The following is a 20,313-nucleotide window of genomic DNA, read 5'->3' as shown; positions in this document are numbered from 1 at the left end:
ACCTGTGACTCCATCTTTGATTCCGAGCAGCCAAAATTCATCAACAACACTGAGCACTTCAATGACCTCTCCAGTAAACAGAGGGAGCTCCTCAGAGACGCTGGGGAGGAACTCAAACACAGCACGCACCACCGATCCAGCCTCCATGTTCACTCATCACCTGAGCATCACAAACAAAAGAGAGAAGAATCAAACATGACACCTATACAGCAATATTAATACATTGTTGGTTCCCCAATGTATTTGTCAGTTGGATGCCTTTTCCTTTTTAAGAGGAGAAAGCACTCATTCTGAAGTGATGAGCTCAAAACATGATGATGTCGGACCAGCTGTTTGGAAAACAAGAATCCTCAATTAGGAGCATCTAGGGAATACCAAACAATCTATTTGCTTTTGTAGTATTAGCATCCTAAATGAGCAAGGCTTAGCAATAAGGATTTTTTTTCTGTTGGTCCAGTCAGGCCAATTATTACATTTACATTTATTCATTTAGCTGACGCTTTTATCCAAAGCGACTTACAATTGCTATATATGTCAGAGGTCGCACGCCTCTGGAGCAACTAGGGGTTAAGTGTCTTGCTCAGTGACGCATTGGTGTCTCACAGTGGATTCGAACCCGGGTCTCTCACACCAAAGGCATGTGTCTTATCCATTGCGCCACACCACCCCCCTTTATTATTAATTATTAAACGTTAAGATGTGTTTCATAAATAAATAGTTACATGCACTCTTTAATTTCTCATTAAATATCTTGTTTAACTCTAATAAAGTAAAAAGTGTTGTGAATGCCATTTCACATTGACTTTCTCTGTGTTCTCAGCTCCACTGCTGATGAATCTTCAGCAACAAGGCAAAAGAAATCACATTTCAACTGAGCTGTAAATGTGAGTTTAAAGTTTGAATTGAATGAGATAGACAGATACTGTATACTAAAAGCAGTAATACAGCGTAAGGAGTGTATTCTGATTCATAAACAAATGCTTAAGAGCTGATTCTTTTAATGAATCATTCAAAAAGGATGTACAAACTTAAGATTACCAGTTTGAATCAATCTGATGAATCCTACCCTGAATTAACTAACTGAATCATTCAGAGTAGGTACTGAATCAACATCTGACTCACTGAACTGCAAGTTATCATGACAAGTGATTTTGTTTTTCTGTAATGTTTAAATAAAAAAAAATACGTTCGGGGTCAGGAAGATTTTTCTGAAAGAAATTAAAACTTTCAATCAGCATGGATGCATTAAAATGATCAAAAGTGTTAGTAAAGACATTTATTAATGTTACAAAAAATATATATTTCAAACAAATGCTGTTCTTTATAATCCTGGAAAAAATGATCATGCATTGTTTCAAAAATATTCAGCAGCACAACTGTTTTCGACTGATAATAAAATGTTCCCGGAGCACCAAATCAGCATATTAGAATAGAATGATTTTTTTCTAAGGATCATGTGACACTTAAGACTTGAGTAATGGCTGCTGAAAATTCACAAGGAAAAATATATTCATATAAAAAAGATATTTTAAATTGTATATTTAAAAAAATAATATTTTACAATGTTAGTTTTTCCAGTGTTTTTGATCAGATAAATGCAGCCTTAAATGAGAGAGAAAGAGGAGACTTCTTTCAAAAACATTAAAAAAGAACATCCCAAAACGTTTGAATGGTAAGTGTACATAGTGAATAATGTGCCCTGTGTGTACATCCCCTAACTCTTTTGCACATCTGCTCGTTTAATAGCATCTCCACGCACAAACAGAACTGACGGCAACAACCTAGCACAAGTAATAGTTCTGATAAATGGCTCAAACCTCTCTCACATTGGCACTGAGCGATTCTCATTGTTATGCCCTGATGAGATTGACTAAATAAATGTATATTTGGATGCTGAAGAAACAGGGAGTCTGATTTCACCTCTCTCTTGGACAACAACCAGTTCAAATCTGTTTATACGCCCTCTAAAACACATTAAATCATTCACATGAGAGCAATAATGGGGTGGAGGCCTTGTGTAGTCCAAAGTTTTAGACAATGATGAGTCATGAAGTTCTGTGTGCATGAAGTATACAAGTCTACAATATGAATTTGCCTGAGCATTCGAACATATTTATAGGGGAGCATGTTTCTGCCAGAATGGGAAACTAGGTAGTGACAGTCCTCCTCCATGACTAACAAACAGAGACTGATCTAGCCCACTAATGAAGTCAGTCCCAACTGAATGGAGAATTAAGTACCACTGTGAGAGTGTGAATACGAGAGAGACAGAGAATGATAAAGAGAGGAAATGAGAGCTGAAACGCACATGTTTAAGAAGCTCAAAGAGCTCTCTGTTTGCTGTTTGTCAGAGAGAGTGTGTCTCTCTCTCGGGACCTCTCAAGTGTCGGGATCAGGGGTAACAGGTGACCCGACTGGGAGGTGACAAGGGTCACAGCAAGAGTCATGTAGTTGCCAGGTGAAAGAGCGTCTGAAAGTGACATTTTGTCCTTATGTTTCACATAGATGATTGTGTTCAACTTAGGCTGGTGTAACAAAAAAGCAGAAGAGCTTCTCTTGACAAAATACAAAATACTACAGCCTTAAAGTGTATGCTAGGTTGCATTTTGGCAAGAGTTACGCTTTAAAGTCCCCCTGTAGTCAATAATTGTATCCCTTAAAACTCATCTTTGATCACCAAAATTACATATTAAAATGTTTTTCCTTGAAAAAAAAATGTCTTCATGCCTAGCTTGAATGTAACTCTACACCCTTGCCTCATTTAGTATACGCGGTTCTATGAATATGCTAATTAGCCCCGCCTCCACTCACTCGCACCAGCTCAGAGATCCACGTGATTGGTTACAAGGCAGTTTGTGACGCCAGAAACACCAGCGATTTCAAACCGTGTTTTTGAGACCGTCTTTGGTTCACTGCAGTTTTAAGGAGAAAATACTCAGCAATGGTGTTGACTTATGAAGAATTTGCATATGGTTTGTCTTAAAGCATATTAAAAACACCACACAGACATACAAACAACATTAAAAGCTGGATTTTCACCACAGGGGGACTTTAAAGAAACTCAAAATCTAAAATTAAAAGCCTAGTGTTAACCCACACCACTCCTCTTCCCCTGTGGCGGAACACAGTATTCATGTTTTGAGTCATAGACGTGGAAGGAAGAAGTGATGCATCAGTATCATATCAGTTATCAGCAGATATTACATAATTACAGATTTTTTTAAACAATTGTTTTGATTGATGTTGGAGATATATCATCCAATATTGGCTATTTAATTGTGCATGCTCAGTTCCTCTATTGAGGCTAACGAAAGCTAATTTTAAGTTATTAAAACATTTTAAAGTAGTGTGACACTAATACAATTCTACACCATTTTTTATTAAATTAAAAATTAAAAATGAAAATCTTCAATCACTGTAAATGTACGATATACTGTTAAAAAATTTGGGATCAGTTTTTGGAAGTCTATTCCTCACAGCCTCACTTTAATACCTGTCATGGTGCTGTTCTGAATAAGGTCTATACATTAAATATAAAAAAAAATCCCTCATCTGACCATGATATATCGGTACCATACTGGTTATCAGATGATATTAGGGATATTTATTTCATCTTCCCTAAATAAAAGTGGTAAATTAAAGAAAATTATTAAACAAATTATTGGTTCTCTAAAGCTCATTGAATGTGATCTTTGTTATAGTGCTTTAAAAGCCAGTCTGAAACCTTAAAAGGTGTTTTCATACTATAATACTGCCTGTCTGTTAAGTCACAGATGGAATGGGAAGAGAGGCAGCTGCTTTTGATTTTGGACACAGCCAATGTGTGTCAGTTACAGAAAGAATGCGCTGATGTAAATCATGCATTTGATGGAGTATCAAAACTTTAAGCCTCACGAGAGAGATAGAAAAAAACCATAAAATACCCTAAACATCACTGAGTGTGTTCAAATACCCATTATAAAACACCTAGGACCTGTTGGATCACACATACATGCATCGTTCTTCTAGAAGATTCAAGTGCTTGTTGCTTTCACAAGGGAAAATAAGTGAAACCAGAACACCAATAGGGTAAAATGATTTCAGGAATTTAGCATTTTACCCTCAAAGTGCTGCAGTTCTGATCAACACATGGGAAACCCTCTGAAACAATGGAAAAATCAGAGGCTTGATGACTAAGAAATTCCAGTCATCGTTCGTCACATTCTCTGTGCACTACTTTAATAAGCGGACTGAATAAGTTGCTGTCAATGAAGGAAGAACAAACATGAACGTGTTCAGACACGAGGGCTAAGCCACAGAAACTGGTTGTGCGTGAGTAACAGCAATTCTCTTTGCATTGAGATCTTTTGGTGAGGAAAAAAAACTGGGATATCCCAGTGCAAGATTCCAATGAGTGCTGATATTTCCAGCTGACGAGTCAGTTCATGCGAGTCATTTTGTCTGAACATCAGGCATAGAACTGGCAGGCCCTTACAGTCTACCAGCACTCCTGCAGCTATTATTTTTTCTGTAAAGTTTTAGACAATGATGAGTCATGAAGTTCTGTGTACATGAAGTATACAAGTACAATATGAATTTGCCTGAGCATTTGAACATATTTATGTTTCTGCCAGAATGGGAAATTACGGGTAGTGACAGTTCTCCTCCATGACTAACAATCAGAGACTGATCTAGCCCACTAATGAAGCCAATCCCAACTGAATGGAGAATTAAGTACCGCTGTGAGAGTGTGAATATATATATAAATATATTCCCAAATATCCAAAGAAAAGAGGCAGCAATGAGAGAGATTGCCTGTTTTTTCTTTAACATCCTATGTGGCGATAACTAGTGATTACCCAGGCAGGTTGAAGCAGAACTTACGACACCCCACCCATCTTTAGGAATTAGTGTAGAAACAGGGCCCACAATTATTACCAAAAGTATCTGTAGCTCAACTGGCAAATAATGTATACAAAGACATTACCATTATGCTTACAGAGCATTTCATTAAGAGAACATCTGTAACTTGCATTTAAAGGGATACTTCACATCTGGAAAGATGAATGTGTATTTAAAATGGGTCATTTATGTAGAAGAAATGTGAAATTATGTTTGAATTTGGAGCTTTCTAGACTGAGAAAAGCCAGAAAATGTATTTTTGGCTTATGTGGATGAAAGACAACAACTCCCAGAATGCACTTGCTTCGCTGCCCTAGGAGGACACTCCCAAGCCACGCCTACCGGTAAGAGAGCGCAGTTTAAAACAACAAGGCTACGCTACTAGTGAGTCTCCGTGGTGACGAGTCTGCCCGGGATTTCGAGATCGCCCAAAATGTCCGGGATTAGGCTTTTGCGCTCTACAGTCGCCATGCATTATGTTTACTGTGGCGAGCAGGATGAGACTGAGGGGCGCGGGAGAACGATGAGAGGCCGGTGGCGTGATTACCGATGAGCAGGTCGCGCTGCAGTCAAAGACGCACCGTCTGTGAGACGCACCGGTCTCGTATCTCTCACGGAGGAGCGGGAATTTTCTTAGCAATGTTAAAACGCACATCAACCGATCACTTGTTTAGCGTTCATGTAAACACTACATTCAGATTCACCAATCGGAATGAATTCAGTTAGATTGAAACAAAAGGTGTGCATGTAAACAATGAATGGCGACTGCAGAAAGCAAAAGCCGAATCCCGGACATTTTGGACGATCTCGACGGCCGGACATGTCCGGGAAAAAGAGGATGGTAACCCCTACTACTCAGCTTTCTCCACAGAACAAGAGCCTGCTAGCTTAGCTTCCAAAATAAGATGGCTGACACCAGAGCCCGTCTACGGAGAGCCTGCCCACTCCCTATAAAGTCCTATTGTACCAAATTTTGGTTGTAGTACCACCAGAGTTCCACTGGGGGCGATCGCCATGAGTGCAGAATGAATGGGAGTCTATGGGGCTAGACAGCTAAATTTGTCTCTTTCACCCGATTGCAGTTGAGAAATCTCAGATCTGATTGTAGGATTTTGCAAGTTCAACATGGGTTTTAGGTCGAAAGTTGAATGAACGAGTACTTATGTCCTTTCGATTTCTTACAGGTTGAGTTGTTGTTGCCCATAACACGCTAGCATTCTGCTAATGAACGCTGATTGGTCAGTGAAGGACTGATTACGACCAGAGATACTGCTTGATGGCATCGCGGCATCCGAAGCGGGACCAGAAACAAACAAAACAAAAACTCTTCTAGCACGTGTATTTACCTGTGTCAGCTGTGTTGTCGATGCCTCGAGAGAAAAGAAAGTGCAGAGCGCGAAAGCACCAAAGTGACTGAAGGATTGCCGTAAAGCAGTATCTCTGGTCGTACATGTGTATGACGTCATTGACACTTTAAAATACTTTTTAAAGCAAATAAGTGACTCAAAAAAATCTAACACCCAGCAGTGTGTAATTTATTTGCATCTCCTTTCGAATACAACATTCAAATTACTAGACAAAAAATTATATCCTGAGAAAAGTGGATTTTTGTTGGTATAGCGCCATAGACATCCATTCATTCTGCACTCGTCCTGTGAGCGCCCTCATATGGAATCAGAGAGGAACTGCAACCAGTTCAGTAGCCGGAAGTGTAACTTCTCGCCTTATTAGACATTCTCTGCTGACACTATGTGTACATTCTGTGAGTGAGATCCCACCCTCAATGAGAGGGTTGAAAACATGCGGGACAGCCCCTACTACTGGCTGTAGTCTTTAGCCTCTGGCCAAAAAATCCTCAGATGACGCAAAATGACGATTTTTGCGTCATCTGAGGATTTTTTCCAGACAAAAAAAATACATAAATCTCTCGTCTCAGGGGGATATGAGGGTGGAAAGCACGGTAATTCGAAAATACTACAGGTTTTCTACTAATACAAAGCTTAATGCTAAATCCTGAAGTATCCCTTTAACATTAATAATTTGAGTAACTTTTATAAGTAAAAGTAAAATTTGGTTAATTAGGAAATATTTTAACTTACAGTTCCTTGTGCACGACAACAAACTTTTATTTTTACAGATGTATCTGTAGTGATTTAAACAATGTCTGGACTCCTGACATCCTGTGATCAGAAGCCAAGATTGAAGGACACTGTCCTTCATGTCCCAGTGTCACACACAAAGCATACAGCAGAAACAAGCAGACATATGGTCCTGTAGGGAGGTGAGCAGGTGACTAAGCCAGATTAGTACTCTAGTAAAGAACACTTGTTGACCTGGCAGGAGAAGGAAGGAGCGTTTCTGCTGGCACTCACCTCAAAATCTGGTGCGAAACATAGGCTTACACCAGAAACAACAAGTCGGTTCATCAAACTTTTTAATGGACCCTAAAAAATATTTATTTTTTTATTAATTTGTTGTTTCTAACATCCAACATAAATCAGCTGAATCCAATAATGCTTACTCAATGATTGCATGGTTATCTAGGCTACAGGCGGAACACTTAAATGCATCTTTTTCTAAAACACTAAACTAATGAGCAGTTAGAAAAAAAAAAAAATTCTCTTATGAAGTTCATGCTTTCTCTACCCTGCTCAGATTAGATCTTTCATGCCTGATTTATTAAAAATCTATACTATTTTGTCTTATAAAATAAAACTTAAAAAATGTAAATACGTTGTTTTAAATGCTACAAGTGAATCACAACATTATAATGTACAGCATAATAATGGATATTCATTTATGCACATCTTGCTGTTTCCATAGTGTTTTTTTTATACGATATCCCAAAATGTGCATAAAAATAGGCGGATGGAAACATGGTGCTAGAGAAAGTTCACTTGAATATTAAGGTCATTGGATGAGCAAATCTCAAGCTAATAAATAAGGATGAATGAACAAAGCAAACTAGTGAAAGAGAGAGAGGGTCTCTCTTTTTGTCTGTATTTGTGTGTGAATAAGACTTGGCACTGGAGTGATAGTGGTGGTAAATCGACAGACAGCTTTGTAAACACTCACTCTACAGTCTTTCAAAGGGGTTACACACACACACACACAAACAGCTGGCATTTAGACAAAGAAGCAACTGTGCATCAGATGAAAGATTCAGCATTGAGGACGAATGTGACGTAATATCACTAGCTGCGTTTATGGATCGTTATAATCGGATTGTAATCAGACTAGTGGCGGAATAAAAAAAATAGATAAGTCCATTAAGAAATATTAAGTCTGCTCTTTAAAACAAAAAAAGCAGCAATATAGGAGAATGTTTAGTATGTGCAAACAGCAGGACACTATATTCGTGCAGTGAGTGCATGTAAAAAAATAATAATTTCAATTTAAAGCTTGTGACATATATAGCGCACATCAACCCGATCACATTATATAGTGTTCATGTAAACACTACGTTCGGATTCATCAATCGGAATGAATTAATTCCGATTCAACAAAAGGTGTCCATGTAAACGTAGCTACTGTTGCATATCTGTGTTTGTTTTCAGTTGTAGTCTTTAAAAAAGGCATCTGAAATAATAAACTATGTAAAATGTAATGTTGTGAAAATATAAATTTTCCATACGACTCTCTTATCTCTCCGACAGCAAGTTGGCATACAAACCCGCCTCCCCTCACTCACTCGTTTCATTTGCTCCGGATGAATATTGTTGGTGTAACAGGGCTTGAATTTCTGCATGGGATTTCACATACTGCGCATAATTTTACTCATTCCCGCAGATTTTGTGCTCACATCTAAAGCGCGTGCACATAAAGCCGTCTCTTACTAAATTGAATTCTATTTCACTGATTATTGCGCTTAATACACACAAAATAATGTCACAATGCCGATCTTGGCTGATGTTGGGCGTTATACCAGTACTGGGAAAATATCGGTTGATTTCAAATGGTACAATATCATGATTTTGCTAATTTCGGTACTCATGCTGCTGTTCCGGAGTTCACCGCTAGGTTGCAGTGTGCACCCAAACTGACGTGAAACCAGCAAATGTGACAACATAGAGGAACAAAACGGATAAAGCCCTTCAATCTCACTCAATATGCCCAAAACTAATTAATAAAGAGGTCAGTAGAAGTGAAATTTGGAATTACAGACGAATATGCGTTGACGAATAGACGAGACGTGTGTGCGTTGTTGGCGTGAGCGCAAAGAACCATCTCTCAAAGAGATCACAACTACGCTTACGCTACAACTGAATTATATAAAATCGCTTGGATGTTCAAATTGGCAAGGTGTAAAAAGATGTGGGCAACTGATTTCTGTCAGCTGTCTGGAAACACAAGCAAAAGTGTTGTAGCTAGAGTTGTCAAAAATACCGACTTCGGTACCGAAATTTAAAAATGTGATGATACCAGCTTTTCTCTCTAGCATTTTGAGCGCTGTTGAACCATTTTTTAAAACACATCTGATTGGCCACTGTGTAGACGCTCTCAACATATATGTCTCTGATTGGCTACAACGATCAATGCTTCAAAAACATGCTGTCTTTGACGCTCTTCATCGAGTGCTTACACAGATACACACAAGCATTTGAAAGTGACGTCTATCAGCGGATATATTAGGGATCCGCTCATAGCTGCCTGCTTTTAAACGCTCCTGTGTGTATCTGTGTAAGCACTCAGAAAGATGACAAAGATGTCATTGTTGATCATTGTAGCCAATCACAGACATAGCCTATATATTGAGCGCGTGGCCAATCAGAGGTGTTTAAGAATCCGTTCATTAGCGCTCAAAATGCTAGAGGGAAATGCTGGTATCGTCATATTTTTTACATTTCAGTACCGACTTGGTACCCAATTTGTTACTTTTTGACAACTCTAGTTGCTAATAAAACAATATGCTAATAAACATTTGCGGTAATTTCCCTCTTTATAAATGTGAAACCTGCAAGAATGAGTAAAATTTTGCACAATATCCGCGCCAAAAATCAGACCCTATATGGTATACATTTAATATCGATACTACAGTATTAGTTTGTGGTACCTTATCGAAGTCAAAATTGTGGTATAGAGCCATCCCTAGTCTTGCAGAGTATTCACGTAAACACAGTCAGTTATGTTTTAAGTGACCGCAAACAGTTGAGAAAGAAAATGCATGAGTAACAGTATAATGGATCCGTATTTCAGGTCTTAAAGTGACAGCAGCCTTGCTGTCAAATTATGAGATAATTAAAAAAAAATATCTAGGCCTATATAGCAGTTTTTTCCCCATGGTATTGTTGTCAAAATGCTAAGTGGCTAGTAAATTTGGAAATCCACTAGCCAAAATGGCTGGTGAGCAAAAAAGTGAATGTCAAGGCATGGTTGTCACACAGAATTTCCACTTTCCAAATTACGTGGTGGAAACCTGTGACGCAAAGTCAGGGTACAGTTTTAAAACTTTAAAACATCTGGCACATCTTTGCCCTGCCGTACAGGGATGAATATTTTAAGTGAGCATATCCATCGCCCCTTTCCAAACTAATAATAAAACACAAATATTGCCTCTCTGTTCTTTCTCTTTCTGTATCATTTGCTGTCAGAAGTAGCTGTGATCCAGCCCTGGATGGAGTCTAAGTATAAACATCCTTCCCCTGGCTACACGTCAACAGTCTTCCTCATCCCTTTTCGGATCCCAGACACTCCCCTCAAAACTTTAACCATCCCTTTCCTCTTTTTTCGATTCTCCTGCAGTGCTCCCTCTCTGGAACCCAATCTGCTGACCGTCTGCTTTTATTTATTGAACGGGTCCGATTTCAGGCCAACAATGGAGGGGGGGAGGGGGGTATGCGGGAGGTGGGTCGCTCCCTGCCCCTCTCTGCTATTGCAAAACACATACAGGCCTGGAAGCTTCTATATTGTGCCACTCTTCTGCTGCTTTTTATATAACTGTTGGGGTGTTTACGGCACTGACATTGTGTGTGCCCGTCAGATGCGCGCCTCTCCATTTAAATGCATTCATTTCAAAACAGCCCTTGCATGAGGATCATTCTAGATGAGCTCAAATTGATGCGGCTCACTGTTGTCTCAGGATGGGAGCAAATACAGTAGATTTGGAACAGATCATGGTTCTGGGTAGTAATAATCTCGCTCAATAGGTGGTTTGCAGTCACGTGATTGTGATGACGCGCGAAATTCAGATGGAGGGCAGGAAGTGAAAAACGGAATGGACGAGATGGCGGAAAGTCCGTACTGGACTACTTTTGACGCTATTACAAGAGAAATATACAACAAAAAAATCGAAACATATGTTGGACGTGATCCTTACGTTATGAAGAGGAGCGATTTTTCAACTGAATTGAAAAATTTTGCCTGTAACGTTTAGGGTTGCAAAATTTCCAGAAATTTTGGAAACTTTTCAGGATTATTTGGAAACTTTCGGAAACTTTTCAGGATTATTTGGAAATTTTCAGTTTTTGATATTCACTTTTAGAAAGTTTCTGGAAATTTACCAGAAATATTCAGCCCCTTTGCAACCCTAGTAACGTTACGAGTTTGTCTTCAGTTACAGGGGTAACTTACAAACTCAAAGAAAAGAAGAAACAATTACTTTGACTTTACAAAGTTCAGAAACTGGTACGTTACACAAACATAGCCACATAAGTTAATTCACCTTTGACAAAGTGATCACTGCACACACAGGCAGTTTCCGATGTAGGTTTGCTAGCCATTTTTTTCCGGCGTTTTTCGGTCAATTTCTTGCCTTTTTCCCCCTTATGAACAACAACTTTTGGTACTCGATAAAAACTCCTCGTGGTTTCATCGATTTGAGCAACCATAAACGACGCAAAACATAGGCATTTTGAGTTTGTTATAGTGGTTCTAAATGTAGCAAATCACTTCCTGCCCTCCATCTGCATTTCGCGCCATGGCAACGCAGTGAGGTGACGTCATATGCAAACAAGCTATAACAACAAGAAGCAATAAGGCTAATTCAACTCCAACGAACGAGAATATCAATTACATGATGCGGGCTGTGGCCGAAACTGCCAGTCAGTCAATTACTTAGAATTTTAAATAGGTGGTTTGCAAGGCTTTCAAGACAACATAACATTAAATGATCAAGAACTAATTCAAGTGAGCCTTCAAGAGAGATAACCATGCAAATATTTTATTGAATCTAACCAAGCTTTCTCATTAGAATTGGAATCATTAGTTGATAAAAATTAAACAAAAGGTAAGCTTGATTCCTTTCTACTCCCATCCTAACTAAGACGACTTTATTCAGCTTGACATACTTTCAACAGGTATTAATTATTAGACACAATATAAGATTTTTTTATTTCAACTTCTCAGTTCTAAATGGTTTTGTTTTCCAATAGTTCATCAAAAATGACATAATTTAGGAGAAATTATGAAGACCACTTTCTATGTTCTTTTCCATCCAATTACAATGACCAAGACCTGAAGCTTTCAAGCATCAAAAAGGACACAAAAGCACCATGAATGTATTCCTACAATAGCTTTGTGTGAGAAACAGAATGAAAATCATTACTCATCGAAAAATCTTCTTGACATGAAAGTAGTAGAAAATGTATATTAATGAACAAAAAATTTTGAGTCAGAACTTTTCATTCATTTAGAGGTTAAAGTATTCACAAACCTGGTCTGAATGATTTGTTCTCGAGTTCCCGCTTTTCCACCCTCGGGCCAAACAGTTCCAGTTATATTTACATTTCCATATTTATAGGCTAGTCCTTTTTTGAAGCTTGAAATTTTACGTTTCCATTCAATGAAACTGCATTGAAAGAGCAACTGACAGACTTAATTTTTACTTTTATTTTCTACAGAGGAAAGTCATACAGGCTTGAAATGACATGAGGGTGAACAAATAATAACAGAAGCTTCATTTTTGGGAGAACTATCAATATATCTCCTGGATACTTTTTCTTTTTCTACCAATTTCTTTGTTTTTCTCAATGCTTCAGCTTTGCTTCTCGAAAAATAAAGACAGCAGAGCTAAAGCTCTCTCTTTCTCGAAACATTCTTATATGGCTCTTATATTTCAATTTTCAGAGCACCCTAACTTCCTCATTCCATTGCTTTCTCTGTGTGCCATGTTTCTAGGCTGACTTCACACAAATACAAGGGTGGGAGCTGAGAGGTGTGTCTTTGGCAGGTCCAAGTGGAGTTTTATGGGGAAATCCAGGGTTCACAAGAGACCATGCAACTTTCCCTGTACAAACATTGAGTATTGAGGAGCACAACCCAGATGGACATGGTTGCTATGGAGATCAAGAGGTTTGCAGGCCTGTGTGAGAGAGCACTTTCTGAAATGTCACATTCTCCCAGACACACCTCCCCCTACAAACACAACCTTGAGAGGCTGTTCTTTAAGGCTATGGAGAAAACAATTTCCAACAGAGCATCTAATGAGGCTACTGGACTACGGCCCACCACTGAGGTTTAAAGTAGCTCCAATGATTTGCAAAGAGGATTTTTTTTCTCCACAGAACATTCAAGAAAACCAAGACAAAACTATCAAACAATTATCTATGGCTGAGTCCCAATTCGCCTACTTATACTACGACCTAAAAGTATGTACTTTTTTTTGTGAGGAAAAAGTACATACTTTTGAGTATGCACGTTCTGGGACATACTTCGATGACGTCATGCAACGTAAACGAGAACGTGGTTGCCTAGTTACGCACACCGCGACTGTTAACAAAACATTTTACATTTCATTCATTCTTATATATCCAATATAATTTTATTTACTATTCCCATCTTTTTTTCCACAATACATTTACAATGTGTTTTACCAAATTGAGGAGTGAAGCAGGGCGTCGTCGTAGATCAAACAAACGCAGGTCGTTCGTGAGGCGGCTGGTTCTGACGTTCATGTGCAATGTGTGTAACGAAAGCTACTTATTTTCTGAGTTAAAATATTTAAAGTTTATAGTATAACTATTGTTTAACGTATTTTATACTTAATCTTATACTTATGTATAATACTTAAAAATACCCAGATGAAAATGAACCATGGTTTTACTATAGTAAAAGTGTAGTAACCATGTTTCTTTGGTTGGACTGATAAAGTTAACATCTGAAATACATAAAAAAGACACTTGCATGACACTGTAACGTTACTAGAGCCTTTTTATTTATTGTTTTGTAGCCTGATAACCCCAATGAGGCGCTCAGTATCTTCATCGGACCCTACAAGATAAACACGGTACTTTTTTGGCACAACATAAACCCATTAATATTACGAGACAATAAAATATAAATTTAATTAGGGTTAAACATTTGAATTCTTACACTTAAAAACTGAGGGCGCATCTCCGCTGCCGCATCCGGCTGCTATGTTTACATCACCACCATCACCACAAAGCTCCTCCCTCCTGCACGCAATGGGTTGTGGGCAATATTAGCCGTTAGAGTGTGCATTGATCTGCACTTCGAATTCTAACCGGAAATAGTAGACCATCCGGGTATCTTTGGAATACCCATTTCAACATACTACGATTTGGGACGTACTAATTCTAGTTAAGTACTATCCGTCCTAAATAGTATGCGAATTGGGACTCAGCAAATGAGTCTTTTGAGAGGATGTGACACACCTAAAAATGCCACCAGAAACCCCCGTTTTGACAGCAATGGTTCCTGTTAACATTTTAAAATTCAGAGCAACATTTCTGCATTAGTGAAATATGGATCTGAAACAAGTTATTATTACTTTATATAGTGACTAGGGTCAACGTTTAACAGGAATAAAACATGAGTATACAAGACATTAAGTGAGCCCTAGGGGTGTGACTCTTTGAGTAAACAGCTAATTGATTTGATTCACCCACACATAGGTTTTTATTTTATTAGATTCAAGAATGACTCAAATTTGCACATATAACTAATTTAATGTTCATATATTTTTTAATATTAAATGCCACTTGTGATTAATTTGATTTCTAGAGTCTAAAACCTATCACCAAACCAAATTATTCACGATTCCACCAAAAACAAATACCAGTTCAATGATGCATTTAATGCATCATATGAATCGACAGGATTTAGTAATTGATGTATTAAGAATATGAGTCAATTGTTACACCCCTAGTGGCCCCTCTTGTCACAGTGTCCAGGACAACGTTCTTGGTCTTCACATCCTGGCTGCCAATCTTCTACAGTCCAATGCTAGCCTTAATTTGATTTGGGAAACTGAAACTACTCCATATAGACAAAAATACAGTAGTTTACTGTACCACACATAATACTGCTTTGACTTACTTTGCCAATTTTGACAACACAAAGTCATATGTTAGCACTGACTCATTGAGAGAGTTGTCATAGATCCATGTGAGGCTGGCTATGGATAGAAGAGCGATACACTGGCTATTTTAAACACAAAAGAAGATCATCTGCACTGCAGGCCACAACTCATTGTCTTCTTGAAAAAGAAAAGGACTGAAAGACTTTCCAATGGGCAGTCAGACACTGTCCAAATGTTGCATCCATGATCCATCTCAGATTTATTTCACAATTGTGCTTGGGTTGTATCACCTCTGTTGTGGTGTTGCAAGTAGCATGTAGCAGAGTCACATGACTTGGCTCCAACATGACCTCCTTTCTGTAACCTATTCTGACAAGTTCAATCCTTCTTTGAGTCAAAGAGAGGAGGCCATGTGCAATATGTGCAACACAATGTCCCAAGAACACAACTGGTGTTCTAAACAAATGTCAGTCATCAGTTGTTGTGTGATTGGTATCCACTAAATCTTATTGGTGCACATGACATAAAACAAACTGATATCTGTTATCAATGAAAGTACATGGGCTGAGAGATGCATTGTAAGCTTACTGTTGAGTCAGAGAGTCTAAGGAGACCACAATGCTCTCTCACACAAACAATGCAAAATCACTATTCCCAGATGATTTAAGATGTCATTTTTCCAAAGCGGTGTGAACTACAGTTGTGGCTGGAAAAGAATGCCAGGAATGTTCCCAACTTTCTTTTCACTGGGCTACAGTGGTGTGGAGTTAAGTTTCTACACGTTATGAACATAACCTGGACTCTATACAACAAATCTAATCAAAATGACATCTGGTGATGGAGGCAGGTCAATAGCAGCCTGTTTAAAAATCACAAATATAATGTTGAGAAGCAGGTGGCATTTTGCAGGACAGCTGTAGTAGATACAAGCATGGCTATCATGCCGCCACCTCGTATAATATAAACATAACATGGCTCAGATGACAAGTATGGACAGGGAATACTACATTAATAATTCAAAACTCTCCTGTAAAGTGAAACAAGGAACTTAGTTTCATGTTGGCTTTGTACAACCAGACCTACACGCTGATGCAGCAATCCAAAAATATATTCAAATGAGCAATATAACTATAAGAACAGAACCCTATATAATTGCTATAAGAACAGCTTCACAATTAACTGGGATTTAACTGATTTATTCATACACTACACTGATTCATACACTGAAGTCATTTTAATAGTTGGCAATAACTGAAAATAGCTACTGTATTAATGCTTGTGCAATATATTGATTGATAATGTGATAATGATTCAATACTTGATTTGTCACCACTTATTTGTCAGTACAATAATAAATAATTGACACTATTTCTGTATATGATGGTGCTGCTGACCCACATTAAAAATAAATTGAGACAAATGGAGGAAGCAGAATACCTAGATTAATCCAAAATATTTACTTTATAAACTTTTCTCATCAGTTTTGTAGTCTTTTTTTTTTTGTCTCAGTTCTCAAAAACCAGAGCATATTTTTAACATCAGAGTCTAATACTGAGAGCTGCACAGAAAGGAAGGCCTAAACTGGTTTCACAGGAAATGTATCTGTGAGGTGTGAATGACAAACAACAACAATGTTTGATTATATATCACACAACAGACAAGAGAGTGCCATTAATAATCTTTGGGTAAATACAGCACCGTTATACAAGCTAACACCTATACAAGTTTATTCTGCGCTAATGAATAGCACACATAGTTCGTTTTAGGTGAATGAATAGTGTCCCAAAGCCTGACATGCTGTTGCTCCCTTAGAAAGAGAGACAACTGACAACAGTTGCCATCTGACAGGTGACCAGAATCAAACCCACATGCAATAGACTGTTAATGTACAGCCTGATTGATATATAACATAGGCTAATGGATTTTTATGGTTTACCATAGTTACTTGCCACTGAGTCACCGCATTTGATGAATGATTCATGTTCTCCCACAAATTTAAGCACGCTTAACGCTGCATAAAAAGCCATTCTTGCCTAAGCAGGTTTGCTGGTCTCCCAGTCTGCGTGTTCACTGATTTTAGCAATTTTAAGATGGTCAGGAAACTTGATTTTCCACAATAGAAACCAGTTTACTTCCCGCTGGTCAGGCTGTGAGACCATCTTACACCAGCAAAACAGCTTAAAGGTAGGGTAGGCAATTTTCAGAGAGGCTAGCAATAGCGAGCTAGCTTTGAAAACATAAGATCAGAGCGTCTCCAAAGCCACACCTATAAAAGCATCACAAGAGATGAAACTACCTTATGTCTCAAAGCCCATAACATTACAATAATAATGAACATTTATAACTTAAAGAGCACTGACCTGTATCCCCTGACTGCTGTAGATCATTTCAGCGATGATAGTGTTGCCATTGAAACGCATACATTTGAGTCCTGAACCACTCCAACTATAACGACACGGGTTTCCATCTCTTCTATTAAAGGTAGTTATGGCGTGAACGCAGAATAAGCTATTTGTTTTGGTTCAGGAGGAACTGTAAAAGGTGGCTGCTGTTTCGGTTGCAGTGCTCAGTGACAGACATCTGCATGCTGACACATGGAGGTATGAAAATATTTGTTGACTGGCAAGTAAGACATTATATCATTGCATTCGGACCTACGCCTTCCACAGATTATATATATATATATATATATATATATATATATATATTTGTGTGTGTGTGTGTGTGTCTAATATATATATATATATAGAGAGAGAGAGAGAGAGAGAGAGAGAGAGAGAGAGACACACACACACACACACACACACACACACACACACATTTAGACCACTTTTAACTTAGTGATTGCTATCAGGATGTGAAGAGACTTTCAACCACTATAACAAAAAATGTTTCTGGAACAAATTACTCAGACTTGTTTTGGTCATGAACGACTCTTAACGAATCAGTTGAGTGAAGATTCAATCAGTGAATCGCTCATAAAGACACAAAGAGTCTCATTGACACCTCCAGGCACAAAAAGAGTAACCTGACGAAAGAGCCAAAGAACGAATCATTTCGAAAGATTCAAATCACTAAAAATAGCCCAAATCCCAACCACTAGCGCCTAATCGTGTTTTCTAACAAAAAAAGTAAACAGACTTGCATGTTAGTCGAAGCTGGACAAATGTATGACACCAACTTCCCTAAAGACTATGCAAATGTATGCATTCAATACCAGTGTTAACAGATTCAAACAGAAGACTCACTGTTATACCTGAAACACTCTTCAGTTCTAGGGATCTGGATGTAACCGACGCTAGCATTAAAATACTACAAACTTACGGAGGACTTAATTCAAGATTTCACTCACCTGTGTGATATCAAGTACCCTCAGTACGGTTAGACAGATTTGCTGAAAAGATTCAACCAAAATCCAGTGGATGCTCGTGTGCGTTTCCCTTCTGCCGTTAACGTTGTATCATTAAAAGTTGCTTATAGAACAATCATCGGATGAGGCCAACAGGCGTTTCTCCCGCCTGTCATTACTCGGCTCACACGGTGCAGTTGATCCGATCCCAATGGTCATCTACGCCACGGCGGGATCAGCTGTCATCCCAGTAGAAGACCCAGCAGGCTGATCCTCAACTCCCTCCATGCTGACATCAACATCAACACACCACCCTCTGCTGACACCGAGCGCAGGGCTGCCTTCAACATGCCTGAAGAAAATTCCTACTAAATCTGTAGCACAAGGTATTTTTTCGTGGCGGTTGCTTTTTTAAATAAGGAAAAATAATACTAATAATAATTAGATTAGTATCTCTAAACTGAAACAAATGGGTAGCGTTATTTTATTTCACTAGTTTGCAGTGACGCTATAACGTCATATAATACATAAAAATAAAAATAAATAAACTTGATTTACTAATCTTTTTAATGATAGATCATGGGTGTTTCTTCAACTATGGACACTTTTGGCCCTGTAGTCTTTTATGTAATAAACTTTTTTAAAACATATTTTTCATTGTCACTAGATTAGCTAATTTAACCTAAAGTTGACACTCGAGAATCATAGGAGAATTCCGCCATTTTTGTCACTTTTCTGGAAGCCATGAATATCATGATGAATATTAGCAAAGTCCTTTTATATAAATTGTCTCTGATATTAGTCAGGGGTGTAACAATATATCGTATATAACGTGTAACGTATAACATGTCAATATATCGCAATACAAAAATGCAACAACATGTATCATTTATAGTGACAATATGTATTGTATATAATTCACCCAAAATAAAAAATTACTGTGAGGAAAAAATTCAAGTTTACAGAGTTTTAGTGTCAGTAGGCCTACTACATTAAACTACGATATATAATGTTGAATATATGTAATAATGCAATGGGGGAATATGTTTGGGTCCTGATAATGCCAAATGTCTTATGTTACCAGTAAAAAGTGGCCTACATTATTTTAAATATATCTAGTCAGAGTGAAAGCATATTCGTCTAAAATAATTCTGTATTTTCAGCTTCAGAATCCTGAATATTTTTATTCTGTGCCATTGTCCTGTGCATTAGGTTATCAGTAGCCTACCAAGCCCAATCCTATTCATTTACACCCACAATGTAATACCAAATTTAAACTTTTATCATATGTCTTTGAGTATCGCAATAATATCATATCATGAGTTCAGTATAGTGATCGAATCGTGACATGAGGGTATCCTTACACCCCTAGTCATTTGTCAAACATTTGAATTAATAATTATATTAAATAAACATAAAGAAATTGTCTTTCTCAGTTTAAGTTAATTACTAGCTATTTATGTCCTAAATACACACAGTGTAATAATATTTTCACACTTTTTGCATAATTTACAGTTGACACTTTAAAAATCAAAGTAGGCCTATATTAACTTAAAAAAAACGTTGAAAATACTCGTGTTGGAATTATTATTTTTTTTTTTTTATAAATAAATATTGAAATGCATATATGGTCTATGCATATTTAATTCTTTGTTTAGGCTATCTCAATTTTAAACACATAATAATTCATATTTTCATGACTGATTATAATATTTTAAATATTGCATATCTGGGGGTATGAGTACAACAATACAATTATAAATAAAAAGCATTATAAAATGTTTTTAAAATTTACCTGTTGAAAATAAAATCAACCCTTTTGTGG

General features: G+C 37.7%; 1 protein-coding gene across 3 annotated transcripts in view; it reads right to left on the bottom strand.

Annotated features, from left to right (window-relative positions):
- dnmbp (dynamin binding protein) overlaps positions 1-18,842 on the bottom strand; it is a 52,839-nt gene extending 33,997 nt beyond the window's left edge. The window contains exons 1-2 of one of the 3 annotated variants that reach the window (XM_084434032.1): positions 18,492-18,842; positions 3-160 (exon numbers count right to left, since the gene is read on the bottom strand). In XM_084434032.1, coding sequence (XP_084290158.1) covers positions 3-147 — 145 coding nt within the window. In that variant the 5' untranslated portion in view covers positions 148-160; positions 18,492-18,842. Of the gene's footprint in view, positions 1-2; positions 161-17,499; positions 17,718-18,491 lie in introns of those variants that run through there. The other 2 variants (XM_084434034.1, XM_084434033.1) reach the window with 2 other exon arrangements.
- Positions 18,843-20,313: the final 1,471 nt, after the last annotated feature.

Source organism: Rutilus rutilus, assembly GCF_951802725.1.
Source record: "Rutilus rutilus genome assembly, chromosome: 16".
Taxonomy (NCBI): domain Eukaryota; kingdom Metazoa; phylum Chordata; class Actinopteri; order Cypriniformes; family Leuciscidae; genus Rutilus; species Rutilus rutilus.
This window is presented reverse-complemented; position numbering and strand designations above follow the sequence as displayed.